Source organism: Eucyclogobius newberryi, unplaced genomic scaffold, assembly GCF_026437365.1.
Source record: "Eucyclogobius newberryi isolate DKJ021-1_F unplaced genomic scaffold, fEucNew1.0.hap1 SCAF_18, whole genome shotgun sequence".
NCBI classification, from domain to species: Eukaryota; Metazoa; Chordata; class Actinopteri; order Gobiiformes; family Gobiidae; genus Eucyclogobius; species Eucyclogobius newberryi.
In genome coordinates this window covers 7,389,812-7,414,416 of record NW_027315812.1, presented here as the reverse complement: position 1 = coordinate 7,414,416, position 24,605 = coordinate 7,389,812, and the positions used below count along the sequence as shown (strand labels likewise).

General features: G+C 48.8%; 1 protein-coding gene across 1 annotated transcript; it reads right to left on the bottom strand.

Moving 5' to 3' along the window:
* Positions 1-21: 21 nt before the first annotated feature.
* On the bottom strand, positions 22-1,281 carry LOC140364928 (E3 ubiquitin-protein ligase TRIM21-like). The gene has a single exon (XM_072451307.1). It carries the CDS (start codon positions 1,279-1,281, stop codon positions 22-24), a length of 1,260 nt encoding a protein of 419 aa, XP_072307408.1.
* Positions 1,282-24,605: the final 23,324 nt, after the last annotated feature.

The following is a 24,605-nucleotide window of genomic DNA, read 5'->3' as shown; positions in this document are numbered from 1 at the left end:
GTCACTTTGACCTCTGAAAGTCTAAACTGCGGTGAGGACCAGAGGAGCAGAGTTTGAACCTCCACACATTAAACTGCTACCGAAAAATGGAAACAGTTTCTCTCTGAAGCAGCAGCCGCTGAAGGAGAAGAGAAGATCTGCATAATCTGCATCATAAAAGGAGACCAGACCCTCACCATAGTCCACAAACACTCCGACCTTCTGAGGAGCTCGCTGCAGAGACAGAGGGACAGAAGGACCTGCAAGAGCTCTGTACTCATCTTTGTCTCTCAACCTGATGCACCAGAATCCATTTTCAGGACTCAGATAGATCTTTCCATTCCTGTTGATGGACTCTTGGGCCACTCCTAAAGTCCAGGCTTTTTTCCCCTTGACCTGAACCTCAAAATAAAACCTGCCTGAGGAGAAACTCTGCTTTCCCAGAACACAAGCGCTATAATCAAACCTCAGAGGAGAATCTGGGAGCTTCTTCTTCGTCCTCACATATCCACAATGAACCTGTTTGAGATCTTCAGACAGAACGAGCAAAGGATAAGCAGTGTCTGGATCCAGAGTGACGTCCACCACAAACTGCTGCACTCTCTTCAGCTCAGCTTTAAACAGTTTGTTAAAGTCTTCAGAGAGATGTTTCACCAGCTCAGACAGAGCCCGGGCTACACTGCCCTCACACGTCTCCGGCTCAAAGCTCACGCTGCTCCACTCCTTCAGCCCAGCAGCCCAGAGTGCAGGGCCGCGCTGTAGAAACTGGAGAGGGTCTTGAGAGCTTGAGAGCCGCTCCGCCTCAGTGCTGCTCTTCTCCAGCTCACAGATCTCCTGTTCCAGCTGCTGCACCAGCTCCTGGGCTCGTTTGTGGCTCCGGCTCTGCTTCTCCTGCAGCTCCTCTAAGAACCGGTCTAGACGCCTCTGACCAGACTGTATGAGATCAATGAAGGCCTGCAGCCCCACAGCCCTCTCTCTGTGGACCTCTTTGTCACTGAGCTCCACACAGCGCTGGATCTCCTGGACCTTCAGCTTCCTCTGCTCCACCATGTGCGGCAGAGAGGACCTCCTAAACTGAGAGACCATCTCCAAGACCAAATAGTTGACCATGATCTCAGGTCTTCTATCATAGCTCCTGTCACAGAGAGGACATCTGCAGGGCCCCTCAGGGGCCCAGGCCTCACAGATGCAGACTTTGCAGAAGTTGTGTCCACATGGAATGGACACTGGCTCAGAGAACACCTCCAGACAGATGGAGCACCGCAACATCTCCTCAAAGCTACTTTTACTTGTGGAGGACATCTCTTCTTCTTCTTCTTCTTCTTCTTCTTCTTCTTCTTCTTCTTCTTCTTCTTCTTCTTCTTCTTCTTCTTCTTCTTCTTCTTCTTCTTCTTCTTCTTCTTCTTCTTCTTCTTCTTCTTCTTCTTCTTCTTCTTCTTCTTCTTCTTCTTCTTCTGTGTCTTATGGTGGTTGGTATCCAAGTGTTATATTACTGCCACCACTGCAGTTAGACTTTAGACTTTACTCTCGGTAATGTTGTTGTTGTTGTTGTTGTTGTTTTATGGCGGTTGGCATCCGAGTGTTGCATTACCGTCCGACTTATTCTTTATTCTTTATACTTTTTTATTCTTTAGTCTTTATTCTTTAGGCTTTATTCTTTAGACTTTTTTATTCTTTAGTCTTTATTCGTTATTCTTTAGGCTTTATTCTTTAGGCTTTATTGTTTAGTCTTTATCTTATTCCCCCCCATTCTTCCTCTTGAAGAGTCTCCCTGGAATAAAGCCGGTTGGTCTCTGAAACAACAACAACTATTCTAGTCACAAAGACATATCATGACCTCATGGGCTTTGTAACACCAAAGCAATGGAAGGAGTACTTTTACGGACTACGACAGAGTCTGAGGACTACGAAACGTCTGAGGAATAAAGTCTGGCGGTAATGTGAGGAGACCTTGCTCAACACCCGGTCTGGAGAGACGGGAGATGGCGGAGGAGAGTGGATCGGGGATGGAAGACGTTCTGGACGACGTGGAGGAGCAGCCTTTTCTGCCTGCACGTGCCCGGAAAAGTAAAAAGTCCCTTAGCTCGTCCGAGGGTTCTGGGAATGAGCAGCAGGATGAGGCTGAAGCTATTGATGTCCGGGGTGAGAGCAGAGACTGTAAGGTGATCATAAAGCTTGCACAGGATAGTGCATCCTTTAAGGAGTTGAATTCAGTGGCATTGTCAAAGAGCCTAACTGTAGCTGTGGGAGTGATCAAGAGTGCGAGTGTCCTTAGAGATGGCTCGCTGCTGGTCGTGTGCAAGGACGCGGCTCAGCAACGGAAGGCGATTGGAACTAAACGTCTGGGTGGAAAGGACATTCTTGTGTCTAATGCTGAAAGAAACACGGTCAGAGGAGTTATCATAGGTGTCCCTACGGCGACGTCTGTGGATGAAGTTAAGGAGAATTTGACGGGAGTTACTGTGGTGGACGCTAGGCGTTTGAAGGTGACCCGGTTTGGGGTAAGATGTGACAGCTTGTCGGTAATGGTAACACTTGAAGGGAGGTGCCTGCCTAGTAAGGTGTTCATTGGGTACATGTGCTATAGCGTCAGGCCATATGTTCCGCCGCCCCTGCGTTGCTTTAAGTGCCAGCGCTTTGGGCATATTGCAGCGGTCTGTAGAGGGAGGCAAAGGTGTGGTAAATGTGCAGGAGATCATGAGTATGGGAAGTGTGACGTGGGTGCAAAACTGAAGTGCTGTAACTGTGGGGAAGAACATAGCTCTGCCTACGGGGGATGCAGGTTTAGCAAAAGAGCTGCTGAGGTGCAGAAAATAAAGGTCTCTCAAGGTATATCCTATGCAGATGCAGTCAAGAAAGTTTCAAGTAACGAGTTTAGAGTAAATACAGAGAGAGGAGCCAGCGCTGCTCCCAGCCAGGGCGAAATGAGAGAGGCCAGCGTGGCTCCCAAGAAGTGTGAAGGTTTCAAGAGTGGAGGTCCCATGTGTGCAGGTTCCAGAATTAATGAGAATACCCTGGTTGTGGATAGAGAGGATTTTGTACTCTTTATGGTGGATGTTGTAAACTGTGCTGCTCAGACTCAAAGCAGAACTGAAAGGATCAGGATCATTGCTAAAGCTGCAGGGAGATTCCTTGGAACAAAGGAGCTTGATTGGGCAGATATAGAAAACAGGCTAAAGGCGCTAAATGGGAGTCGGAGTGATGGGGGTCTGCTTGTGGGGAGTCAGAGTGATCAGAGTGACGAGATGGGGGTGGGGGTGGTCTCCTGTCCTCGCCCAGTCTCGTAGACGCACGGCTACCAAGCGGCGACATCAGTGGACATATTAAAGCCTATAGAATGAAGCCTGAAGAATAAAGCTGTACGGTGGAAGCACCGAACGTCAAAGAAGGAGAGGAAGATGAAGAAGAGTCTCCCTGGAATAAAGCCGGTCACAAAGACATATCATGACCTCATGGGCTTTGTAACACCAAAGCAATGGAAGGAGTACTTTTACGGACTACGACAGAGTCTGAGGACTACGACGACAGAGTCTGAGGACTACGACAAAGTCTGAGGAATAAAGTCTGGCGGTAATGCAACACTTGGATGCCAACCGCCATAAAACAACAACAACAACAACAACAACACTCGGATGCCAACCGCCATAAAACAACAACAACAACAACAACAACTCTTCTTCATTGGTGTTTTATGGCAGTTGGTATCTGTTGGAGAGATCTCTCAGGACTGTGTGGTCTGAACCAGCCTAACTCTACTGGACGCTCCAGTATCCAAGTGTTACATTACCTCCACCTACTGTAGTTGTTTATCTTAGACTTTAATCTTTAGACTTTATTCTTTAGACTTCATTCTTCTTTTTTTTAAACTTTGTAATAATAAAGCCATGCATTTGTTGACAGATGCTTTCTTCAGTTTTTGGTTCACGGGGGAAAGACAACAACAACAACAACAAACAGCGTGCTCCGTCAGCTTTATTGTGATCAAATTTACAGCGACGAACGTAAAAGGGACAGGCGTGAATCGGCGCTATTTTCAGGAGTTTGTGCAGACTTTGTGCGTATATTAAGCCCTTTTATTTATTTATTTTTATTTTTAGCGAGAGAAACAAACATTGACAATAGCAGCATACAAATTATACAAAAAACACATAAAAAGGGGGTAAAACGGGTGGGGAAGGATAGCGGTACAGTTCAGAGTTCCTGGATGTTAATAAAACAAGTTTATTAAGTTTATTAAGTCATTTTAGATGACTACTGCATTTAAATATGTCCAAAATATAAAATAATGGGGTCAGATAAAGTGTCAATATATTGCAGACAATTATTAATATCACATTAAACCATCAAAAGGACCAACCCACAGTCCAAACATAAAATAACATGTTCATGTAAAACCAAACAGAAGCTATTTCACGATTAAAAATACACATTTATTATGATCAATTCTCGACAGAAAGAGGGATCGTAGTAACAGAAACAATAAAAAGAACGTTTCACTGATTAAAACGTCAGGTGTGTTTTGGGACGCGAACCGGGTCGATAAGTCCAGTCCAGGGCGGCACTAAAACACCATTTATTCACAGACACGTCGGGAAAGCAGTCAAAATACTCCACGTCGACAGGTTTGTTGACGTATAATCCAGTTTTTCAGGTGGATGTGGGCTAAACTGACCCCTTTGGGAACGAGCTTTCAATCTGAATGGGTTCTATCCGGTTAAATGAAAGGTTGTTCCAGTCCTCGGAGCGTTGATGGAGAAAGCTGACTGGTTAAACCGTCCTGAGGGGGAAACGTACCGTCTCCTTATTCATTTAACCTGTAAACTTACCTCCGACTCTTTGCCCGCTGACATCTTCACCTCGCAGAACGTGTCAAAAAAACGTCAGCCACCCGTTTTTTTTTTTACACGCTTTTAACTCCCAATTCCAGCTTTTAAACGGCACGCGAAAAGAGAAACCAATCATACCTCTCTAACAGCATTTCACGCCTGGTTTGACTTGAGCCCGGTTACGGTTTTCCCGCACGTTTTACCGCTGCCCCCTACAGTCTGCCCGCCGCGCGTGTCCAAACGGCACTAGCGCTCGGAGCCCTCTAATATGACATTAATATTTATGACACTGCGAATGCCGCTTATTTCACAGGACTCGGAAGGTTAGAGTTCTCACTCACAGCAGGCTCTGGGCGGCCATCTGCTGTCATGGCAATAATAGGTCAAACAAGGGGCATAACAGAACTAAAAAATGACACTGAAATGACAACAAATATGTCTAAAATGGTTGAATTAAGAAGTAATGTTGAGGCGCTGGTTTGGATTTTTTTGATTTTATTTAAGGTGACTGCAGGTGAATAGGGAAAAAAATTTAGAGATAATAATTTGAAATGTCTACGTACCATATTTTCCGGAGTATAAGTCGAGTATAATTTACATCTGAATAAAAAGGACAATGTTGGGATTAATTTAGTTATTTTTTTGGCTTCATTTTGTTGACATGTTACGTGTAAAAAAATAAAAAAATACAGAAGGAATTTTAGTATTTAGTATGTAAGTAAACTAGATCGTACTGAGAATGGACATTAAACATTTTTTTGTAATTTTGGAATGAACACTTTAAATACATTAGATATCAACAAACAGTTTGTCGAAATCTTGCTAAGTCAAGGTTTGTCCAGTTTGGTGTGTGCAGGCCGATCTTTACATCCCAAAAGGAGAAAAACGCCTTTTGAGAAAAAAAATCTGTGAACTTAAAATGTCCCATATAAATCTATGGACGTACTGTGACTAAATGAAGTGATGAAGCATCTTTAGGTGCTGATTGGACAGTGATTTTGTTACTTTTTTTGACAAAGCTCATGTGGACAGAGCAAACGGTCAAACAAACAAAAACAAAAGAGCCAGTAAGACGTGATTTACATTGAAAAAATGCGTAGATACAACTTCAAAACTGTTCAAATCAAGACATGCTTTCAAAATCAATCTAAACTAGTCAAATATTCCCAAATTGAGTCAATTTCTAGTGTAATACAATAATATAACATCATTCTTGGCTTGAATTTTGATTCTTTGCGCAAATCACTGTGTAGATGACACATTTCACTCAAAACGCAGTGATATTTACATTTTAGACTTCACCGGTTTAAAAATGATTGTAACGTTTACAATTGTACTTCCTGGTTGGACGTGGGCAGCAAATATGACACGGGCAGAGGTGATTCCACAACGGTTACCTAGCAACCAGACTGTAAACAAGAGCCAAAATACATATAAGTGACACAACAGTTATGATCTGACACACAATAATGTCGTACAACACCTTTAATCTGTTGCTTGAACGTCGTTTGAAGTGTCAGAAAAGTGCGTCTCCGCGTTTTCAACAGCGCGTCGCTTCCTGTAGTTTTAAAGTCTTATTTTTCAAGTTTTCTTCCCAAACTGCAACCTAACAGCGGTAAAACTGTGATTAATACTTACCACAGGTTCTTTACCACCAAACGAAGTCACAATTAGAAGAACGAGGAACCTTCATACTGTATAGACTTTAATTCTGGCGAGAAAGACATCAAATTGACCATGTGTGATGCTGCTATGAATATTCCAACTGTTCAGGAAGAAAAAAAGCACAAAAACCCTCAAACCAACCGCCCAACCTTTGAATTATGGATGAAAATGTGAGAGAATATCACGATTAATATTTCAAACACGCGCGGACATATTATTTATGGAGGATCAGAACTGGCTGCCAAGATCGAGTGTATGTTCTCCCCCCCGTCCACGTATGCGGCGGCTCGTACCTGTGTAATGACCAATCGCCGCCGCTGTTGTCAGGTAATCTCGAGGCATCTGAAATAATGAGCCGCTGATGAGACCGAGAGCTGCGCTGGTGCAAATCAATTACGCCGAAGCGCACGCAAACGCGCCGGGCCGAGGCGAGAAGAAAGCGCGTTTTTTCTTGTCTTCTGACGAACGCGCGGGGCTCAGACAACAACCTCGTATTCGTCATTAGCTCCTCGTGTTCCTTTTTGTGGCCGTGTAATTGAAAGTATGTTATGGATGGCGCAATTTGGCGATTGCTTGTTACTCGGGGGAAAGAGTAAAAAGAGAGTCGACGCACTGGATTCGCGCGAAAGATCGATGCGAAACGGGCGACGGCGGTTTTTCTAATTATGTACACATTTTTGACCTTTGATCGTTGTGGCGGCTCGGCTAATTGTTGAAAGACACATTACATGTAATTGTACCATGTTATGAGGTTTCTCCATCCATCCATCCATCTTCTGCCGCTTTATCCGGGGCCGGGTCGCGGGGGCAGCAGTCTGAGCAGGGACTCCCAGACCTCCTCCTCCCCAGACACTTCCTCTAACTCCTCCGGGGGGATCCCGAGGCGTTCCCAGGCCAGCCGAGAGACATAGTCTCTCCAGCGTGTCCTGGGTCTTCCCCGGGGCCTCTTCCCGGTGGGACATGCCTGAAACACCTCCCGAGGGGGGCGCCCAGGAGGCATCCGGAACAGATGCCCGAGCCACCTCAGCTGGCTCCTCTCGACGTGGAGGAGCAACGGCTCTACTCGGAGCTCCCCCCGTGTGGCCGAGCTCCTCACCTTATCTCTAAGGGAGCGCCCAGCCACCCGTTAGAGGAAACTCATTTCGACCGCTTGTATCCGCGATCTTGTTCTTTCGGTCACTACCCAAAGCTCATGACCATAGGTGAGGGTAGGAACGTAGACCGACCGGTAAATAGAGAGCTTTGCCTTTCGGCTCAGCTCCCTCTTCACCACAACGGTCCGATGCAGCGACTGCATCACTGCAGCCGCTGCACCGATCCGCCTGTCGATCTCACGCTCCATCCTTCCCTCACTCGTGAACAAGACCCCGAGATACTTGAACTCCTCCACTTGGGGCAAGGACACCCCACCCACCTGGAGAGGGCAAGCCACCTTTTTCCGGTCGAGAACCATGGCCTCGGATTTGGAGGTGCTGATTCTCATCCCAGCCGCTTCACACTCGGCTGCAAACCGTCCCAGTGCATGTTGCAGGTCCGGGTTTGATGGAGCCATCAGGACAACATCGTCTGCAAACAGCAGAGATGAGATCCTGTGGTCCCCAAACCGGACACCCTCCGACCCCCGACTGCGCCTAGAAATTCTGTCCATACTCCCGGAGCACCCCCCAAAGGACACCCCGAGGGACACGGTCGAAAGCCTTCTCCAGATCCACAAAGCACATGTGGACTGGTTGGGCAAACTCCCATGAAACCTCGAGCACCCGATGGAGGGCATAGAGCTGGTCCAGTGTTCCACGACCGGGACGAAAACCACTCTGCTCCTCCTGAATCCAAGGTTCGACTATCGGTCGGATTCTTCTCTCCAGTACCTTGGAATAGACCTTACCCGGGAGGCTGAGGAGTGTGATCCCTCTGTAGTTGGAACACACCCTCCGGTCCCCCTTCTTGAACAGAGGGACCACCACCCCGGTCTGCCAGTCCAGAGGCACGGTCCCCGAATGCCACGCGATGTTGCAGAGACGTGTCAACCAAGACAGTCCTACAACATCCAGATACTTTAGGTACTCAGGGCGGATCTCATCCACCCCCGGAGCCCTGCCACCGAGGAATTTGCGAACAACCTCAGTGACTTCAGCTTGGGTGATGGATGAGCCAGCCTCTGAGTCCCCGGTCTCTACTTCCTCTTCGGAAGACGTGACTGAGGGATTAAGGAGATCCTCAAAGTATTCCTTCCACCGTCCGACGACATCCCCAGTCGAGGTCAGCAGGCCTCCACCCGCACCGTAAACGGTGTTGGTGAGACACTGCTTCCCCCTCCTGAGGCGCCGGACGGTTTGCCAGAATTTCTTTGGTGCTGACCGATAATCCTCCTCCATGGCTTCCCCGAACTCCTCCCAGGCCCGGGTTTTTGCCTCTGCGACAGCACGAGCCGCGGCTCGCTTGGCCTGCCGATACCCGTCGATGACCTCCGGAGACCTACAAGCCAGAGTGGCCTGATAGGCCTCCTTCTTCAGTCTGACGGCATCCCTTACTTCCGGTGTCCACCACCGGGTTCGGGGGTTGCCGCCACAACAGGCACCGGAGACCTTGCGACCACAGCTCCGAGCAGCCGCATCAACAATGGAGGCGGAGAACATGGTCCACTCGGACTCAATGTCCCCAGCCTTCCCCGGGACATGGGAGAAGCTCTCCCGGAGGTGCGAGTTGAATACCCTACTGACAGAGGGCTCCACTAGACGTTCCCAACAGACCCTCACAATGCGCTTGGGTCTGCCAAGTCTGTCCGGCTTCCTCCTCCGCCAGCGGATCCAACTCACCACCAGGTGGTGATCGGTTGACAACTCTGCCCCTCTCTTCACCCGAGTGTCCAGGACACGCGGCCGCAGGTCTGATGACACGACAACAAAGTCGATCATTGACCTCCGGCCTAGGGTGTCCTGGTGCCATGTGCACTGATGGACACCCTTGTGCTTGAACATGGTATTCGTTATGGACAATCCGTGGCTAGCACAGAAGTCCAATAACTGAACACCGCTCGGGTTCAGATCGGGGAGCCGTTCTTCCCGATCACCCCTCTCCAGGTGTCACTGTCATTGCCCACGTGGGCGTTGAAGTCCCCCAGTAGAACAACGGAGTCCCCGGTCGGTGCACTGTCCAGTACCCCTCCCAAGGACTCCAAGAAGGCCGGGTACTCTGCACTGCTGTTCGGCCCGTAGGCCGCCACAACAGTGAGAGACCTGTCCCCCACCCGAAGGCGGAGGGACGCGACCCTCTCGTTCACCGGGGTAAACTCCAACACGTGGCGGCTGAGCTGAGGGGCTATCAGCAAGCCCACACCAGCCCGCTGCCTCTCCCCGCGGGCAACACCAGAGAAGTGGAGCGTCCAGCCCCTCTCGAGGAGATGGGTTCCAGAGCCCAAACTGTGCGTGGAGGTGAGGCCGACTATATCTAGTCGGTATCGCTCAACCTCCCGCACAAGCTCAGGCTCTTTCCCCCCCAGCGAGGTGACAGAGCTCTCTGTGTCCGGAGATCTGGTCGCCGAGGCCCCTGCCGTCGACTGCCGCCCAGATCTCTCTGCACCGGCCCCTTATGGATCCTCCTGCGGGTGGTGGGCCCACGGGAGGGCGGCCCCACGTCGCTCTTTCGGGCTGTGCCCGGCCGGGCCCCGGTTATGAGGTTTCTCCTTCATCAAAAACATACCTGGAGTGCATTTCTATGACGCTTAACTACGCTTTAAAGTTCCCGGGTCTAATTTATAAAGCGTACGTGACTTTCTATGTTGCATTTGTGAGCTATAAAAATGATTAGCCTGGTCCTAAAGCTCAGAACCTTGCGCTTTAGGACCTTCAGAGACGAGAAAGAGCAGAGAAATGTTTGCGTTCTGTCCATTCATACACATATACATGAGAATTCTGTGCAAAGTTTGATAAATGAGGCTCCAGGACGACGGCGGAACATGAAAAGAACGTGCGGTTATTTGAAGGCCGTTTGAACAGGGGCGGTTTCAGGGCTTTTTCTGAAGGCGTCTCTGAAGGAGTCGCATGAAAGGAAACCTCCCGCACTGTGTTCAGATCTTTCACTGGACTCGCTGAGCAGCCCCTGCACTCCAATCGCATTCAGATCAAACACAAATAATACATTCAATCGCTTTATTTATCCGCCAAGAACATCGTTTGTAGAGAAAGCTCCGTTAAAGCGCGTTCATCCTCAGAACACACGTTTTACAAACACTGCTTTTATTGCTAAGTAAATACCGTGAAAAGAAAAGAAGACGCATTCTGACCTGTTAGTTGATTTCATGATCTGCTCGTCTCCATGGAGATGGATGCACTTAATTCCATACTTTGGAACGTTCCAGAGCAGAGCAATAACATCGTTTCACTGCAAAAAATATCTCTAGATAAATTGCATTCACTTGACTTAAGGATTTTAATCTCACTTTCAATAAATAAATAATTACCGTATTTTCTGGACTATAAGTTGCACCTTTTTTCATAGTTTTGGCCGGGGTCCTACTTATACTTATACTTACATAAGTCGCTCCGGAGCATAAGTATATGATATTATTTGTTATTTTCACACTTGCAACCGCATTTCATACTCCATTGCGACTTATATATGTTGTATGTTTTTTTTTTCTCTTATATGCATTTTTTGGCTAGTGAAAATACGGTAGTTAAGATGTATTTAGGGACATACAGTAGATTATTTTACTTGTTTAAAAAGGTATTAATGGCATATAAATATATATTTATTTTCAAGCTGAATTATCTCGTCATGGTCAAAACTATTAAAATTAAGATTCGGCGTTGTTTTAACCAAGGCTAAATTTTACATTTTTTGCCTGAAAAACTACCTTACAAAGGCGCCGGTCCAGCTGGCAGCCCGGTGTAAACGCTCCGCTCTTTTCTCACACTTTTTTCACACTTATTGTGCTTTATCTTTTGTATTTTGTAAAACAAAATTCTACTTTACTTGTACAATAGGGAACAACACGTGCTGGAATCGCTTTAATTTAACTTGTTTTTGACTTTGTTCGGCTGGATTATTGAGTGTTTTTGTCGTGATGTGCGCTAGCTCTGAGCTAGCTCCCGGCCCCCCCGCGCCCTCCGGCCGTCCTGACGTACAGTATGCCGCCGGTACACGTTTATATAAAAGAGGAACTTCATGAATGATCGGGACACGCACTGGAATCGCTTTAATTCAACTTGTTTTGACTTTGTTCGGCTGGATTGAGTGTTTTCGTGTCATCGCGATGTGCCCTGGCTCCGAGCCCCCCCGGCCCCCCTGCGCCCCCCCCGGCCGGCTCCGTACCGCGTTTACACAAAGGAGGAACTCATGAAACTGCGGAGAACAGTCGTCTTACCCGGAGATCGTCACGTTATCCCGGCGGACATCCTAAGATTTTTATAAGAGATCTTCTACTGAAAGTGTTTTTCAAACTTCCTATAAGTTATTTGTTCTTTTCTTCTGTATCTATCTCTGTATCTACCTGCGTTGCATCAATGGAATTTCCCCATGTGGGACAATAAAGGATTATCTTATCTTATCTTATCTTTACTACATTTATATAAAGTTCATGGATTCATCTAAAAATATGACCCAATCCACAAGCCTTCCTGTGTTTTCCCGCCGTAAAGCCGCCGTCCGCTCGACTCAAACTCAGCGGGTGTTGATTAAAACGAGGACTCAAACTCAAGCTGGCAGCACCAGAAAAAAAAAACATGCGTCGGCCATACTTTAATTAACCGCGCGGAAAAAGCAGACGAGCGAGTCAATATTTATCAGTCGTGTTGATAGAGGCCCACGCTGCGTCCCCCACTAAGCTAACGCTAATTACCTGAAGGCCGAGGAGAGCGAGCGGAGACGTGATCAGACGCTCCTGCGTGTTTTCTTGAGAGGCAGGGATGGGAAAAACAGACGCTCCGGGAGAAGAGCACCTTCGGGAGGCCGAGCTTGGGCGGAGATGAAGACGTGCATGATTAAAACGGTTCAATTCCGCCGGGAGACGCTCGTCACACAAGGAAAAAGTCTGTTTGGCAGTGAAACCGAATGATTGATGCGAATATATACAGCATGAACTAGTCCAGTGGTTCTCAAAGGTGTGAATAATGTTTTATGCACGAGACGAACGCTTCAGTATTAGTGATTGAAAATATCATCAGCATATTTATGAATAACAGCGAACAACAAGTCATTTAATAATAATTGACTAGGGTATTACGGGTTTTATGATTTTCGACTTTTGACTTTATTCGGTGTATTTATACTTATTGTACATATAAATGATGCTTTTACACCAGTCGAGTCGCTATTTGTGGAGAAAAGTTGCAAAATCTGGACAACAGGAAGTGACATCACGCCAGGGACTTTCAATCCAAAGTTTATGCCGAATTTAAACAAAAACAAACACATTTTTTGACCCTCTAAACATTAGTTGAACAAAATAAAGGTTATCGCATCTATTTTTTTTATTGATTTTAAACTAGCTATGTTGGGATAAAGTTTGGGACAAATTTCAAAATATATTTATTTGGAAATTGCATTTTAGTTCAATGAGAGACACACGGTAAGGTTAGCATTAGGGCTAGTTAATGTTTATGTTCGGTTTATTTTTACCAGTGTTTAGCAAACATTTATAAACGCTTTGCCTTATTCTGGGGCCAAAAAAATAAATGTTTACAAGGTCGTCTTCTCCTGTAACACGTTTGCGTCCTTAAACCGTCGCCTGACTTGTTTTTTTCACTGTCCTTCCTCGTTGCTGACATCGGAGGGCGCTCCAACGGCTGAACATCGCACTGAACACCGAGAGGAATTCCAAATGTACACGATATTTATAAAGTCGTGATCAAAAGCCAAAAGAAACTACGCACACCTTACATTTTCACTTGACCTACTGTTTATTATCTGGTCTCCTTGCCATCCGGCGACTGTCTATTCACTGCAGAATTGGATGAAAATAGAAACTTCTCCAAAGTGGCTGCACGTGAGCCCGGTTGAACAAAATCCGTGACATATTTCGCCATTAAAAACTTTCAATTTGGCCTATTAAATCCTGCATATCTTCCCCGAGTGCCTTTGTGTATAGCGTGTCAAGGATCCCATTTGCAGTCATAGTTAAGACTCCTCTTTAAGGCAAAACCCCGTCACTGTATTCACTTTGCTCACATTCTTATCCAGCAGCGGCAGGAACACATCTTAGAGGAGCCGTTTTTAATTAACTTTCCATTTAGCGGTTTTGCGTGTGGTATCTCCAGGAACCCACTGGCCCCGTCACTGTTTTCTCAATGATACGGAATGGTTTGGGGCCCGCCGTAATTGTCTATAAAATGGTGGTAGGGAAGGTCGAAGCCTGGTGAGGGTCGTTGTAATAATTTGATTACTCCACATTTTTTCGAAAAAGGCGGCGCTCTTAATCCTGAGGCGGGCGGCGCATGTTAATGAGGTACTTGTGTTTTTGATAAGAGGGTACAGGGGTACAGAGGGGATAGGGCTTTACTGGGCTTTACTGGGCTTTACTGGGCTTTACTGGGCTTTACTGGGCTTTACTGGGCTTTACTGGGCTTTACTGGGCTTTACTGGGCTTTACTGGGCTTTACTGGGCTTTACTGTCAATCTGCACTTAGTATGTGGGAATAGTGGAATCCTACTGTACTATTTGTACCACAACTTACTTTGCTTTTTCGCCATATTGTGACACGGACGATGTGGTGGGCCGTTTGAGGGCCAGGGACTCGTGGTGGGCCGCTTGAGGGCCAGGGACTCGTGGTGGGCCGCTTGAGGGCCAGGGACTCGTGGTGGGCCATTTGAGGGCCAGGGACTCGTGGTGGGCCATTTGAGGGCCAGGGACTTGTAGTGGGCCGCTTGAGGGCCAGGGACTCGTGGTGGGCCGTTTGAGGGCCAGGGACTCGTGGTGGGCCATTTGAGGGCCAGGGACTCGTGGTGGGCCATTTGAGGGCCAGAGACTTGTGGTGGGCCGCTTTAGGGCCAGGGACTCGTGGTGGGCCGCTTGAGGGCCAGGGACTTGTGGTGGGCCGCTTGAGGGCCAGGGACTCGTGGTGGGCCGCTTGAGGGCCAGGGACCCGTGGTGGGCCGCTTGAGGGCCAGGGACTCGTGGTGGGCCGCTTGAGGGCCAGGGACTCGTGGTGGGCCGCTTGAGGTCCAGGGACTCGTGGTGGGCCGTTTGAGGAACAGGGACTCGTGGTGGGCCGCTTGAGGCCCAGGGAGGGACTCGTGGTGGGCCGCTTGAGGGCCAGGGACTCGTGGTGGGCCGCTTGAGGTCCATGGACTTGTGGTGGGCCGTTTGAGGAACAGGGACTCGTGGTGGGCCGTTTGAGGGCCAGGGACTTGTGGTGGGCCGCTTGAGGTCCATGGACTTGTGGTGGGCCGTTTGAGGAACAGGGACTCGTGGTGGGCCGTTTGAGGGCCAGGGACTCGTGGTTAATACAGTGAATCACTCTAAGGGGTGTGTTTTCCACAGGTCAGCAACAAGCCTTTCAGCCAGGCTTAGAAGGGACACATTCAATTACATTATTTACTAATAATGAATTTACTAATCATACCGTGTATTTCACTAGCAAGGACCACGCCCCCAGCTACGATGCAAAGTGTTTATTTTCAGGCGAGAAACATGAACAACACAAATACGGAAGTTGATGCCGTTTTGGGGCTTCTTGCTGAATGCTCCCGGGCCTCGATCCCCCATCCAGGAGATAAATTAGAATAATTAAAACTATTAAAATAGGGTGGGAGGCAGGTGTGTGTGATCTGGATGATTACACACACACACACACACACACACACAGACACACACACACAGTAACACATACACACACAGACACAGACACACACACACAGTAACACATACACACACACACAGTAACACATACACACACACAGACACAGACACAGACACAGACACAGACACAGACACAGACACAGACACAGACACAGACACAGACACACACACACACAGTAACACATACACACACAGACACAGACACACACACAGACACACACACACAGTAACACATACACACACACAGTAACACATACACACACACACACACAGACACAGACACAGACACAGACACAGACACAGACACACACACACACAGTAACACATACACACACAGACACAGACACACACACAGACACACATACACACATACACACACACAGTAACACATACACACAGACACACACACAGACACACACACACACACACACACACACAGTAACACATACACACAGGCACACACACACACACACACACACACACACACAGACACACATACACACACACACACAGTAACACATACACACACACACACACACACAGACACACATACACACAGTAACACATACACACACACACGCACACACACACACACAGTAGCACATACACAGGCACAGAAAAGGATCAATAATCATGTCTTCTTCCTGCTCTGGGGAGCAGCTGAAGATAAGACATGACATCTTCAGCATGTGGGTGCTGGTGCGGCTGCTTCGGCACTTGCAGATTAGCGCATTAGCACCGGTGTCTTTGGGGCATTATTTCCACTCAATGGTAATGAACCACAGCTGTTTCACACATGTCCGGCGATAACTCAAGGGCAATTAACAAGACAATGTAACCTGGAAACACAGGAGGGCCCTCGCCACGTTTTCTGTTCTGCTCCTCCAAAGAAAGAAACTTTAAGCAAACACTCCAGGAACTCAATTATACGCACATTATTTTTATCACTCTGAAACGCATGTCTATACTTTTAAAGAGTGCACACGTTTGACAGTCAGCGGCTGGCCACAACAAGACAAACAGACGGTGGAATTGGATGAAATAACCCGTACTGGACAATATCTAGTTGGTCTGTGCGATTAATCCAATTTGAACTGACTCGAGACCCATTCGTTTCAATGGCTTTTCTAATGAAAAGGTCTGCAGCCCGCGCTGTGCCAGGGAAAGCTTTCGGTTTGGATTCCCATGAATAATAATACGATTGAAACACATACTTATCTGTTCTTTATTCATTTTTCGACCTGTTATGGACGGGGCTGACTGGAGCCTATCCCAGTGACTTTGGGCTTTAGGCGGGGTTGACCAATGATCTGTTTTTAGTAAGGAAAACGTGTAATCATTTATAAATCACGTTTTCCCCAGCCGTGCCACACAACTGCGACCCAACCCTTTACATGGGTGGCAATGTAAGCAAATGTTTATGTTAGACAGTATGTAAGAGGTCATGTGGTTGAAGTTAGCGCGTCCGGAACAGGTCATGTGGTTGAAGTTAGCGCGTCCGGAACAGGTCATGTGGTTAAAGTTAGCGCGTCGGGAACAGGTCATGTGGTTAAAGTTAGCGCGTCGGGAACAGGTCATGTGGTTAAAGTTAGCGCGTCGGGAACAGGTCATGTGGTTAAAGTTAGCGCGTCAGGAACAGGTCATGTGGTTAAAGTTAGCGAGTCAGGAACAGGTCACGTGGTTGAAGTTAGCGCGTCCGGAACAGGTCATGTGGTTGAAGTTAGCACGTCGGGAACAGGTCATGTGGTTAAAGTTAGCGCGTCGGGAACAGGTCATGTGGTTAAAGTTAGCGCGTCGGGAACAGGTCATGTGGTTAAAGTTAGCGCGTCGGGAACAGGTCATGTGGTTAAAGTTAGCGCGTCGAACAGGTCACGTGGTTAAAGTTAGCGCGTCGAACAGGTCATGTGGTTAAAGTTAGCGAGTCAGGAACAGGTCACGTGGTTAAAGTTAGCGCGTCGGGAACAGGTCATGTGGTTAAAGTTAGCGCGTCGGGAACAGGTCATGTGGTTGAAGTTAGCGCGTCGGGAACAGGTCATGTGGTTAAAGTTAGCGCGTCGAACAGGTCACGTGGTTAAAGTTAGCGCGTCGAACAGGTCACGTGGTTAAAGTTAGCGTGTCAGGAACAGGTCACGTGGTTAAAGTTAGCGCGTCGGGAACAGGTCATGTGGTTAAAGTTAGCGCGTCGAACAGGTCACGTGGTTAAAGTTAGCGAGTCGAACAGGTCATGTGGTTAAAGTTAGCGCGTCAGGAACAGGTCATGTGGTTAAAGTTAGCACGTCCGGAACAGGTCATGTGGTTAAGGTTAGCGCGTCTGGAACAGGTCATGTGGTTGAAGTTAGCGCGTCCGGAACAGGTCATGTGGTTGAAGTTAGCGCGTCGGGAACAGGTCATGTGGTTAAAGTTAGCGCGTCGGGAACAGGTCATGTGGTTAAAGTTAGCGCGTCGGGAACAGGTCATGTGGTTAAAGTTAGCGCGTCGAACAGGTCACGTGGTTAAAGTTAGCGCGTCGAACAGGTCATGTGGTTAAAGTTAGCGAGTCAGGAACAGGTCACGTGGTTAAAGTTAGCGCGTCGGGAACAGGTCATGTGGTTAAAGTTAGCGCGTCGGGAACAGGTCATGTGGTTGAAGTTAGCGCGTCGGGAACAGGTCATGTGGTTAAAGTTAGCGCGTCGAACAGGTCACGTGGTTAAAGTTAGCGCGTCGAACAGGTCACGTGGTTAAAGTTAGCGTGTCAGGAACAGGTCACGTGGTTAAAGTTAGCGCGTCGGGAACAGGTCATGTGGTTAAAGTTAGCGCGTCGAACAGGTCACGTGGTTAAAGTTAGCGAGTCGAACAGGTCATGTGGTTAAAGTTAGCGCGTCAGGAACAGGTCATGTGGTTAAAGTTAGCACGTCCGGAACAGGTCATGTGGTTAAGGTTAGCGCGTCCGGAACAGGTCATGTGGTTGAAGTTAGCGCGTCCGGAACAGGTCATGTGGTTGAAGTTAGCGCGTCGGGAACAGGTCATGTGGTTAAAGTTAGCGCGTCGGGAACAGGTCATGTGGTTAAAGTTAGCGCGTCGGGAACAGGTCATGTGGTTAAAGTTAGCGCGTCGGGAACAGGTCATGTGGTTAAAGTTAGCGCGTCGGGAACAGGTCATTTGGTTAAAGTTAGCGCGTCCGGAACAGGTCATGTGGTTAAGGTTAGCGCGTCCGGAACAGGTCATGTGGTTGAAGTTAACGCGTCCGGAACAGGTCATGTGGTTGAAGTTAGCGCGTCAGGAACAGGTCATGTGGTTAAAGTTAGCACGTCAGGAACAGGTCAGTTAGCGCGTCGGGAACAGGTCATGTGGTTAAAGTTAGCGCGTCGGGAACAGGTCATGTGGTTGAAGTTAGCGCGTCAGGAACAGGTCATGTGGTTAAAGTTAGCGCGTCGGGAACAGGTCATGTGGTTAAAGTTAGCGCGTCGGGAACAGGTCATGTGGTTAAAGTTAGCGCGTCGGGAACAGGTCATGTGGTTAAAGTTAGCGCGTCGGGAACAGGTCATGTGGTTAAAGTTAGCGCGTCGGGAACAGGTCATGTGGTTGAAGTTAGCGCGTCGGGAACAGGTCATGTGGTTAAAGTTAGCGCGTCGAACAGGTCACGTGGTTAAAGTTAGCGCGTCGAACAGGTCATGTGGTTAAAGTTAGCGTGTCAGGAACAGGTCACGTGGTTAAAGTTAGCGCGTCGGGAACAGGTCATGTGGTTAAAGTTAGCGCGTCGAACAGGTCACGTGGTTAAGGTTAGCGCGTCCGGAACAGGTCATGTGGTTGAAGTTAGCGCGTCCGGAACAGGTCATGTGGTTGAAGTTAGCGCGTCGGGAACAGGTCATGTGGTTAAAGTTAGCGCGTCGGGAACAGGTCATGTGGTTAAAGTTAGCGCGTCGGGAACAGGTCATGTGGTTAAAGTTAGCGCGTCGGGAACAGGTCATGTGGTTAAAGTTAGCGCGTCGGGAACTGGTCATGTGGTTAAAGTTAGCGCGTCGGGAACAGGTCATGTGGTTAAAGTTAGCGCGTCGGGAACAGGTCATGTGGTTAAAGTTAGCACGTCGGGAACAGGTCATTTGGTTAAAGTTAGCGCGTCGAACAGGTCATGTGGTTAAGGTTAGCGCGTCCGGAACAGGTCATGTGGTTGAAGTTAGCGCGTCCGGAACAGGTCATGTGGTTGAAGTTAGCGCATCGGGAACAGGTCATGTGGTTAAAGTTAGCGCGTCGGGAACAGGTCATGTGGTTAAAGTTAGCGCGTCGGGAACAGGTCATGTGGTTAAAGTTAGCGCGTCGGGAACAGGTCATGTGGTTAAAGTTAGCGCGTCGGGAACAGGTCATGTGGTTAAAGTTAGCGCGTCGGGAACAGGTCATGTGGTTAAAGTTAGCGCGTCGGGAACAGGTCATGTGGTTGAAGTTAGCGCGTCGGGAACAGGTCATGTGGTTAAAGTTAGCGCGTCGGGAACAGGTCATGTGGTTAAGGTTAGCGCGTCGGGAACAGGTCATGTGGTTGAAGTTAGCGCGTCGGGAACAGGTCATGTGGTTAAAGTTAGCGCGTCGGGAACAGGTCATGTGGTTAAAGTTAGCGCATCGGGAACAGGTCATGTGGTTAAAGTTAGCGCGTCGGGAACAGGTCATGTGGTTGAAGTTAGCGCGTCGGGAACAGGTCATGTGGTTAAAGTTAGCGCGTCGGGAACAGGTCATGTGGTTAAAGTTAGCGCGTCGGGAACAGGTCATGTGGTTAAAGTTAGCGCGTCGGGAACAGGTCATGTGGTTGAAGTTAGCGCGTCGGGAACAGGTCATGTGGTTAAAGTTAGCGCGTCGAACAGGTCACGTGGTTAAAGTTAGCGCGTCGAACAGGTCACGTGGTTAAAGTTAGCGTGTCAGGAACAGGTCACGTGGTTAAAGTTAGCGCGTCGGGAACAGGTCATGTGGTTAAAGTTAGCGCGTCGAACAGGTCACGTGGTTAAAGTTAGCGAGTCGAACAGGTCACGTGGTTAAAGTTAGCGCGTCAGGAACAGGTCATGTGGTTAAAGTTAGCACGTCCGGAACAGGTCATGTGGTTAAGGTTAGCGCGTCCGGAACAGGTCATGTGGTTGAAGTTAGCGCGTCCGGAACAGGTCATGTGGTTGAAGTTAGCGCGTCGGGAACAGGTCATGTGGTTAAAGTTAGCGCGTCGGGAACAGGTCATGTGGTTAAAGTTAGCGCGTCGGGAACAGGTCATGTGGTTAAAGTTAGCGCGTCGGGAACAGGTCATGTGGTTAAAGTTAGCGCGTCGGGAACAGGTCATGTGGTTAAAGTTAGCGCGTCGGGAACAGGTCATGTGGTTAAAGTTAGCGCGTCGGGAACAGGTCATTTGGTTAAAGTTAGCGCGTCCGGAACAGGTCATGTGGTTAAGGTTAGCGCGTCCGGAACAGGTCATGTGGTTGAAGTTAACGCGTCCGGAACAGGTCATGTGGTTGAAGTTAGCGCGTCAGGAACAGGTCATGTGGTTAAAGTTAGCACGTCAGGAACAGGTCAGTTAGCGCGTCGGGAACAGGTCATGTGGTTAAAGTTAGCGCGTCGGGAACAGGTCATGTGGTTGAAGTTAGCGCGTCAGGAACAGGTCATGTGGTTAAAGTTAGCGCGTCGGGAACAGGTCATGTGGTTAAAGTTAGCGCGTCGGGAACAGGTCATGTGGTTAAAGTTAGCGCGTCGGGAACAGGTCATGTGGTTAAAGTTAGCGCGTCGGGAACAGGTCATGTGGTTAAAGTTAGCGCGTCGGGAACAGGTCATGTGGTTGAAGTTAGCGCGTCGGGAACAGGTCATGTGGTTAAAGTTAGCGCGTCGAACAGGTCACGTGGTTAAAGTTAGCGCGTCGAACAGGTCATGTGGTTAAAGTTAGCGTGTCAGGAACAGGTCACGTGGTTAAAGTTAGCGCGTCGGGAACAGGTCATGTGGTTAAAGTTAGCGCGTCGAACAGGTCACGTGGTTAAGGTTAGCGCGTCCGGAACAGGTCATGTGGTTGAAGTTAGCGCGTCCGGAACAGGTCATGTGGTTGAAGTTAGCGCGTCGGGAACAGGTCATGTGGTTAAAGTTAGCGCGTCGGGAACAGGTCATGTGGTTAAAGTTAGCGCGTCGGGAACAGGTCATGTGGTTAAAGTTAGCGCGTCGGGAACAGGTCATGTGGTTAAAGTTAGCGCGTCGGGAACTGGTCATGTGGTTAAAGTTAGCGCGTCGGGAACAGGTCATGTGGTTAAAGTTAGCGCGTCGGGAACAGGTCATGTGGTTAAAGTTAGCACGTCGGGAACAGGTCATTTGGTTAAAGTTAGCGCGTCGAACAGGTCATGTGGTTAAGGTTAGCGCGTCCGGAACAGGTCATGTGGTTGAAGTTAGCGCGTCCGGAACAGGTCATGTGGTTGAAGTTAGCGCATCGGGAACAGGTCATGTGGTTAAAGTTAGCGCGTCGGGAACAGGTCATGTGGTTAAAGTTAGCGCGTCGGGAACAGGTCATGTGGTTAAAGTTAGCGCGTCGGGAACAGGTCATGTGGTTAAAGTTAGCGCGTCGGGAACAGGTCATGTGGTTAAAGTTAGCGCGTCGGGAACAGGTCATGTGGTTAAAGTTAGCGCGTCGGGAACAGGTCATGTGGTTGAAGTTAGCGCGTCGGGAACAGGTCATGTGGTTAAAGTTAGCGCGTCGGGAACAGGTCATGTGGTTAAGATTAGCGCGTCGGGAACAGGTCATGTGGTTGAAGTTAGCGCGTCGGGAACAGGTCATGTGGTTAAAGTTAGCGCGTCGGGAACAGGTCATGTGGTTAAAGTTAGCGCGTCGGGAACAGGTCATGTGGTTAAAGTTAGCGCGTCGGGAACAGGTCATGTGGTTGAAGTTAGCGCGTCGGGAACAGGTCATGTGGTTAAAGTTAGCGCGTCGGGAACAGGTCATGTGGTTGAAGTTAGCGCGTCGGGAACAGGTCATGTGGTTAAAGTTAGCGCGTCGAACAGGTCACGTGGTTAAAGTTAGCGCGTCGAACAGGTCACGTGGTTAAAGTTAGCGTGTCAGGAACAGGTCACGTGGTTAAAGTTAGCGCGTCGGGAACAGGTCATGTGGTTAAAGTTAGCGCGTCGAACAGGTCACGTGGTTAAAGTTAGCGAGTCGAACAGGTCACGTGGTTAAAGTTAGCGCGTCAGGAACAGGTCATGTGGTTAAAGTTAGCACGTCCGGAACAGGTCATGTGGTTAAGGTTAGCGCGTCCGGAACAGGTCATGTGGTTGAAGTTAGCGCGTCCGGAACAGGTCATGTGGTTGAAGTTAGCGCGTCGGGAACAGGTCATGTGGTTAAAGTTAGCGCGTCGGGAACAGGTCATGTGGTTAAAGTTAGCGCGTCGGGAACAGGTCATGTGGTTAAAGTTAGCGCGTCGGGAACAGGTCATGTGGTTAAAGTTAGCGCGTCAGGAACAGGTCATGTGGTTAAAGTTAGCGCGTCGGGAACAGGTCATGTGGTTAAAGTTAGCGCGTCGGGAACAGGTCATTTGGTTAAAGTTAGCGCGTCCGGAACAGGTCATGTGGTTAAGGTTAGCGCGTCCGGAACAGGTCATGTGGTTGAAGTTAACGCGTCCGGAACAGGTCATGTGGTTAAAGTTAGCACGTCAGGAACAGGTCAGTTAGCGCGTCGGGAACAGGTCATGTGGTTAAAGTTAGCGCGTCGGGAACAGGTCATGTGGTTGAAGTTAGCGCGTCAGGAACAGGTCATGTGGTTAAAGTTAGCGCGTCGGGAACAGGTCATGTGGTTAAAGTTAGCGCGTCGGGAACAGGTCATGTGGTTAAAGTTAGCGCGTCGGGAACAGGTCATGTGGTTAAAGTTAGCGCGTCGGGAACAGGTCATGTGGTTAAAGTTAGCGCGTCGGGAACAGGTCATGTGGTTGAAGTTAGCGCGTCGGGAACAGGTCATGTGGTTAAAGTTAGCGCGTCGAACAGGTCACGTGGTTAAAGTTAGCGCATCGAACAGGTCATGTGGTTAAAGTTAGCGTGTCAGGAACAGGTCACGTGGTTAAAGTTAGCGCGTCGGGAACAGGTCATGTGGTTAAAGTTAGCGCGTCGAACAGGTCACGTGGTTAAGGTTAGCGCGTCCGGAACAGGTCATGTGGTTGAAGTTAGCGCGTCCGGAACAGGTCATGTGGTTGAAGTTAGCGCGTCGGGAACAGGTCATGTGGTTAAAGTTAGCGCGTCGGGAACAGGTCATGTGGTTAAAGTTAGCGCGTCGGGAACAGGTCATGTGGTTAAAGTTAGCGCGTCGGGAACAGGTCATGTGGTTAAAGTTAGCGCGTCGGGAACTGGTCATGTGGTTAAAGTTAGCGCGTCGGGAACAGGTCATGTGGTTAAAGTTAGCGCGTCGGGAACAGGTCATGTGGTTAAAGTTAGCACGTCGGGAACAGGTCATTTGGTTAAAGTTAGCGCGTCGAACAGGTCATGTGGTTAAGGTTAGCGCGTCCGGAACAGGTCATGTGGTTGAAGTTAGCGCGTCCGGAACAGGTCATGTGGTTGAAGTTAGCGCATCGGGAACAGGTCATGTGGTTAAAGTTAGCGCGTCGGGAACAGGTCATGTGGTTAAAGTTAGCGCGTCGGGAACAGGTCATGTGGTTAAAGTTAGCGCGTCGGGAACAGGTCATGTGGTTAAAGTTAGCGCGTCGGGAACAGGTCATGTGGTTAAAGTTAGCGCGTCGGGAACAGGTCATGTGGTTAAAGTTAGCGCGTCGGGAACAGGTCATGTGGTTGAAGTTAGCGCGTCGGGAACAGGTCATGTGGTTAAAGTTAGCGCGTCGGGAACAGGTCATGTGGTTAAGGTTAGCGCGTCGGGAACAGGTCATGTGGTTGAAGTTAGCGCGTCGGGAACAGGTCATGTGGTTAAAGTTAGCGCGTCGGGAACAGGTCATGTGGTTAAAGTTAGCGCATCGGGAACAGGTCATGTGGTTAAAGTTAGCGCGTCGGGAACAGGTCATGTGGTTGAAGTTAGCGCGTCAGGAACAGGTCATGTGGTTAAAGTTAGCGCGTCGGGAACAGGTCATGTGGTTAAAGTTAGCGTGTCAGGAACAGGTCACGTGGTTAAAGTTAGCGCGTCGGGAACAGGTCATGTGGTTAAAGTTAGCGCGTCGGGAACAGGTCATGTGGTTGAAGTTAGCGCGTCGGGAACAGGTCATGTGGTTGAAGTTAGCGCGTCGGGAACAGGTCATGTGGTTAAGGTTAGCGCGTCCGGAACAGATCATGTGGTCAAAGTTAGCGCGTCAGGAACAGGTCATGTGGTTAAAGTTAGCGCGTCGGGAACAGGTCATGTGGTTAAGGTTAGCGCGTCCGGAACAGATCAT

Bases quoted from the DNA above. Each gene is read 5' to 3' on its own strand.
- LOC140364928 (XM_072451307.1), bottom strand. From the start codon at position 1,281: ATGTCCTCCACAAGTAAAAGTAGCTTTGAGGAGATGTTGCGGTGCTCC.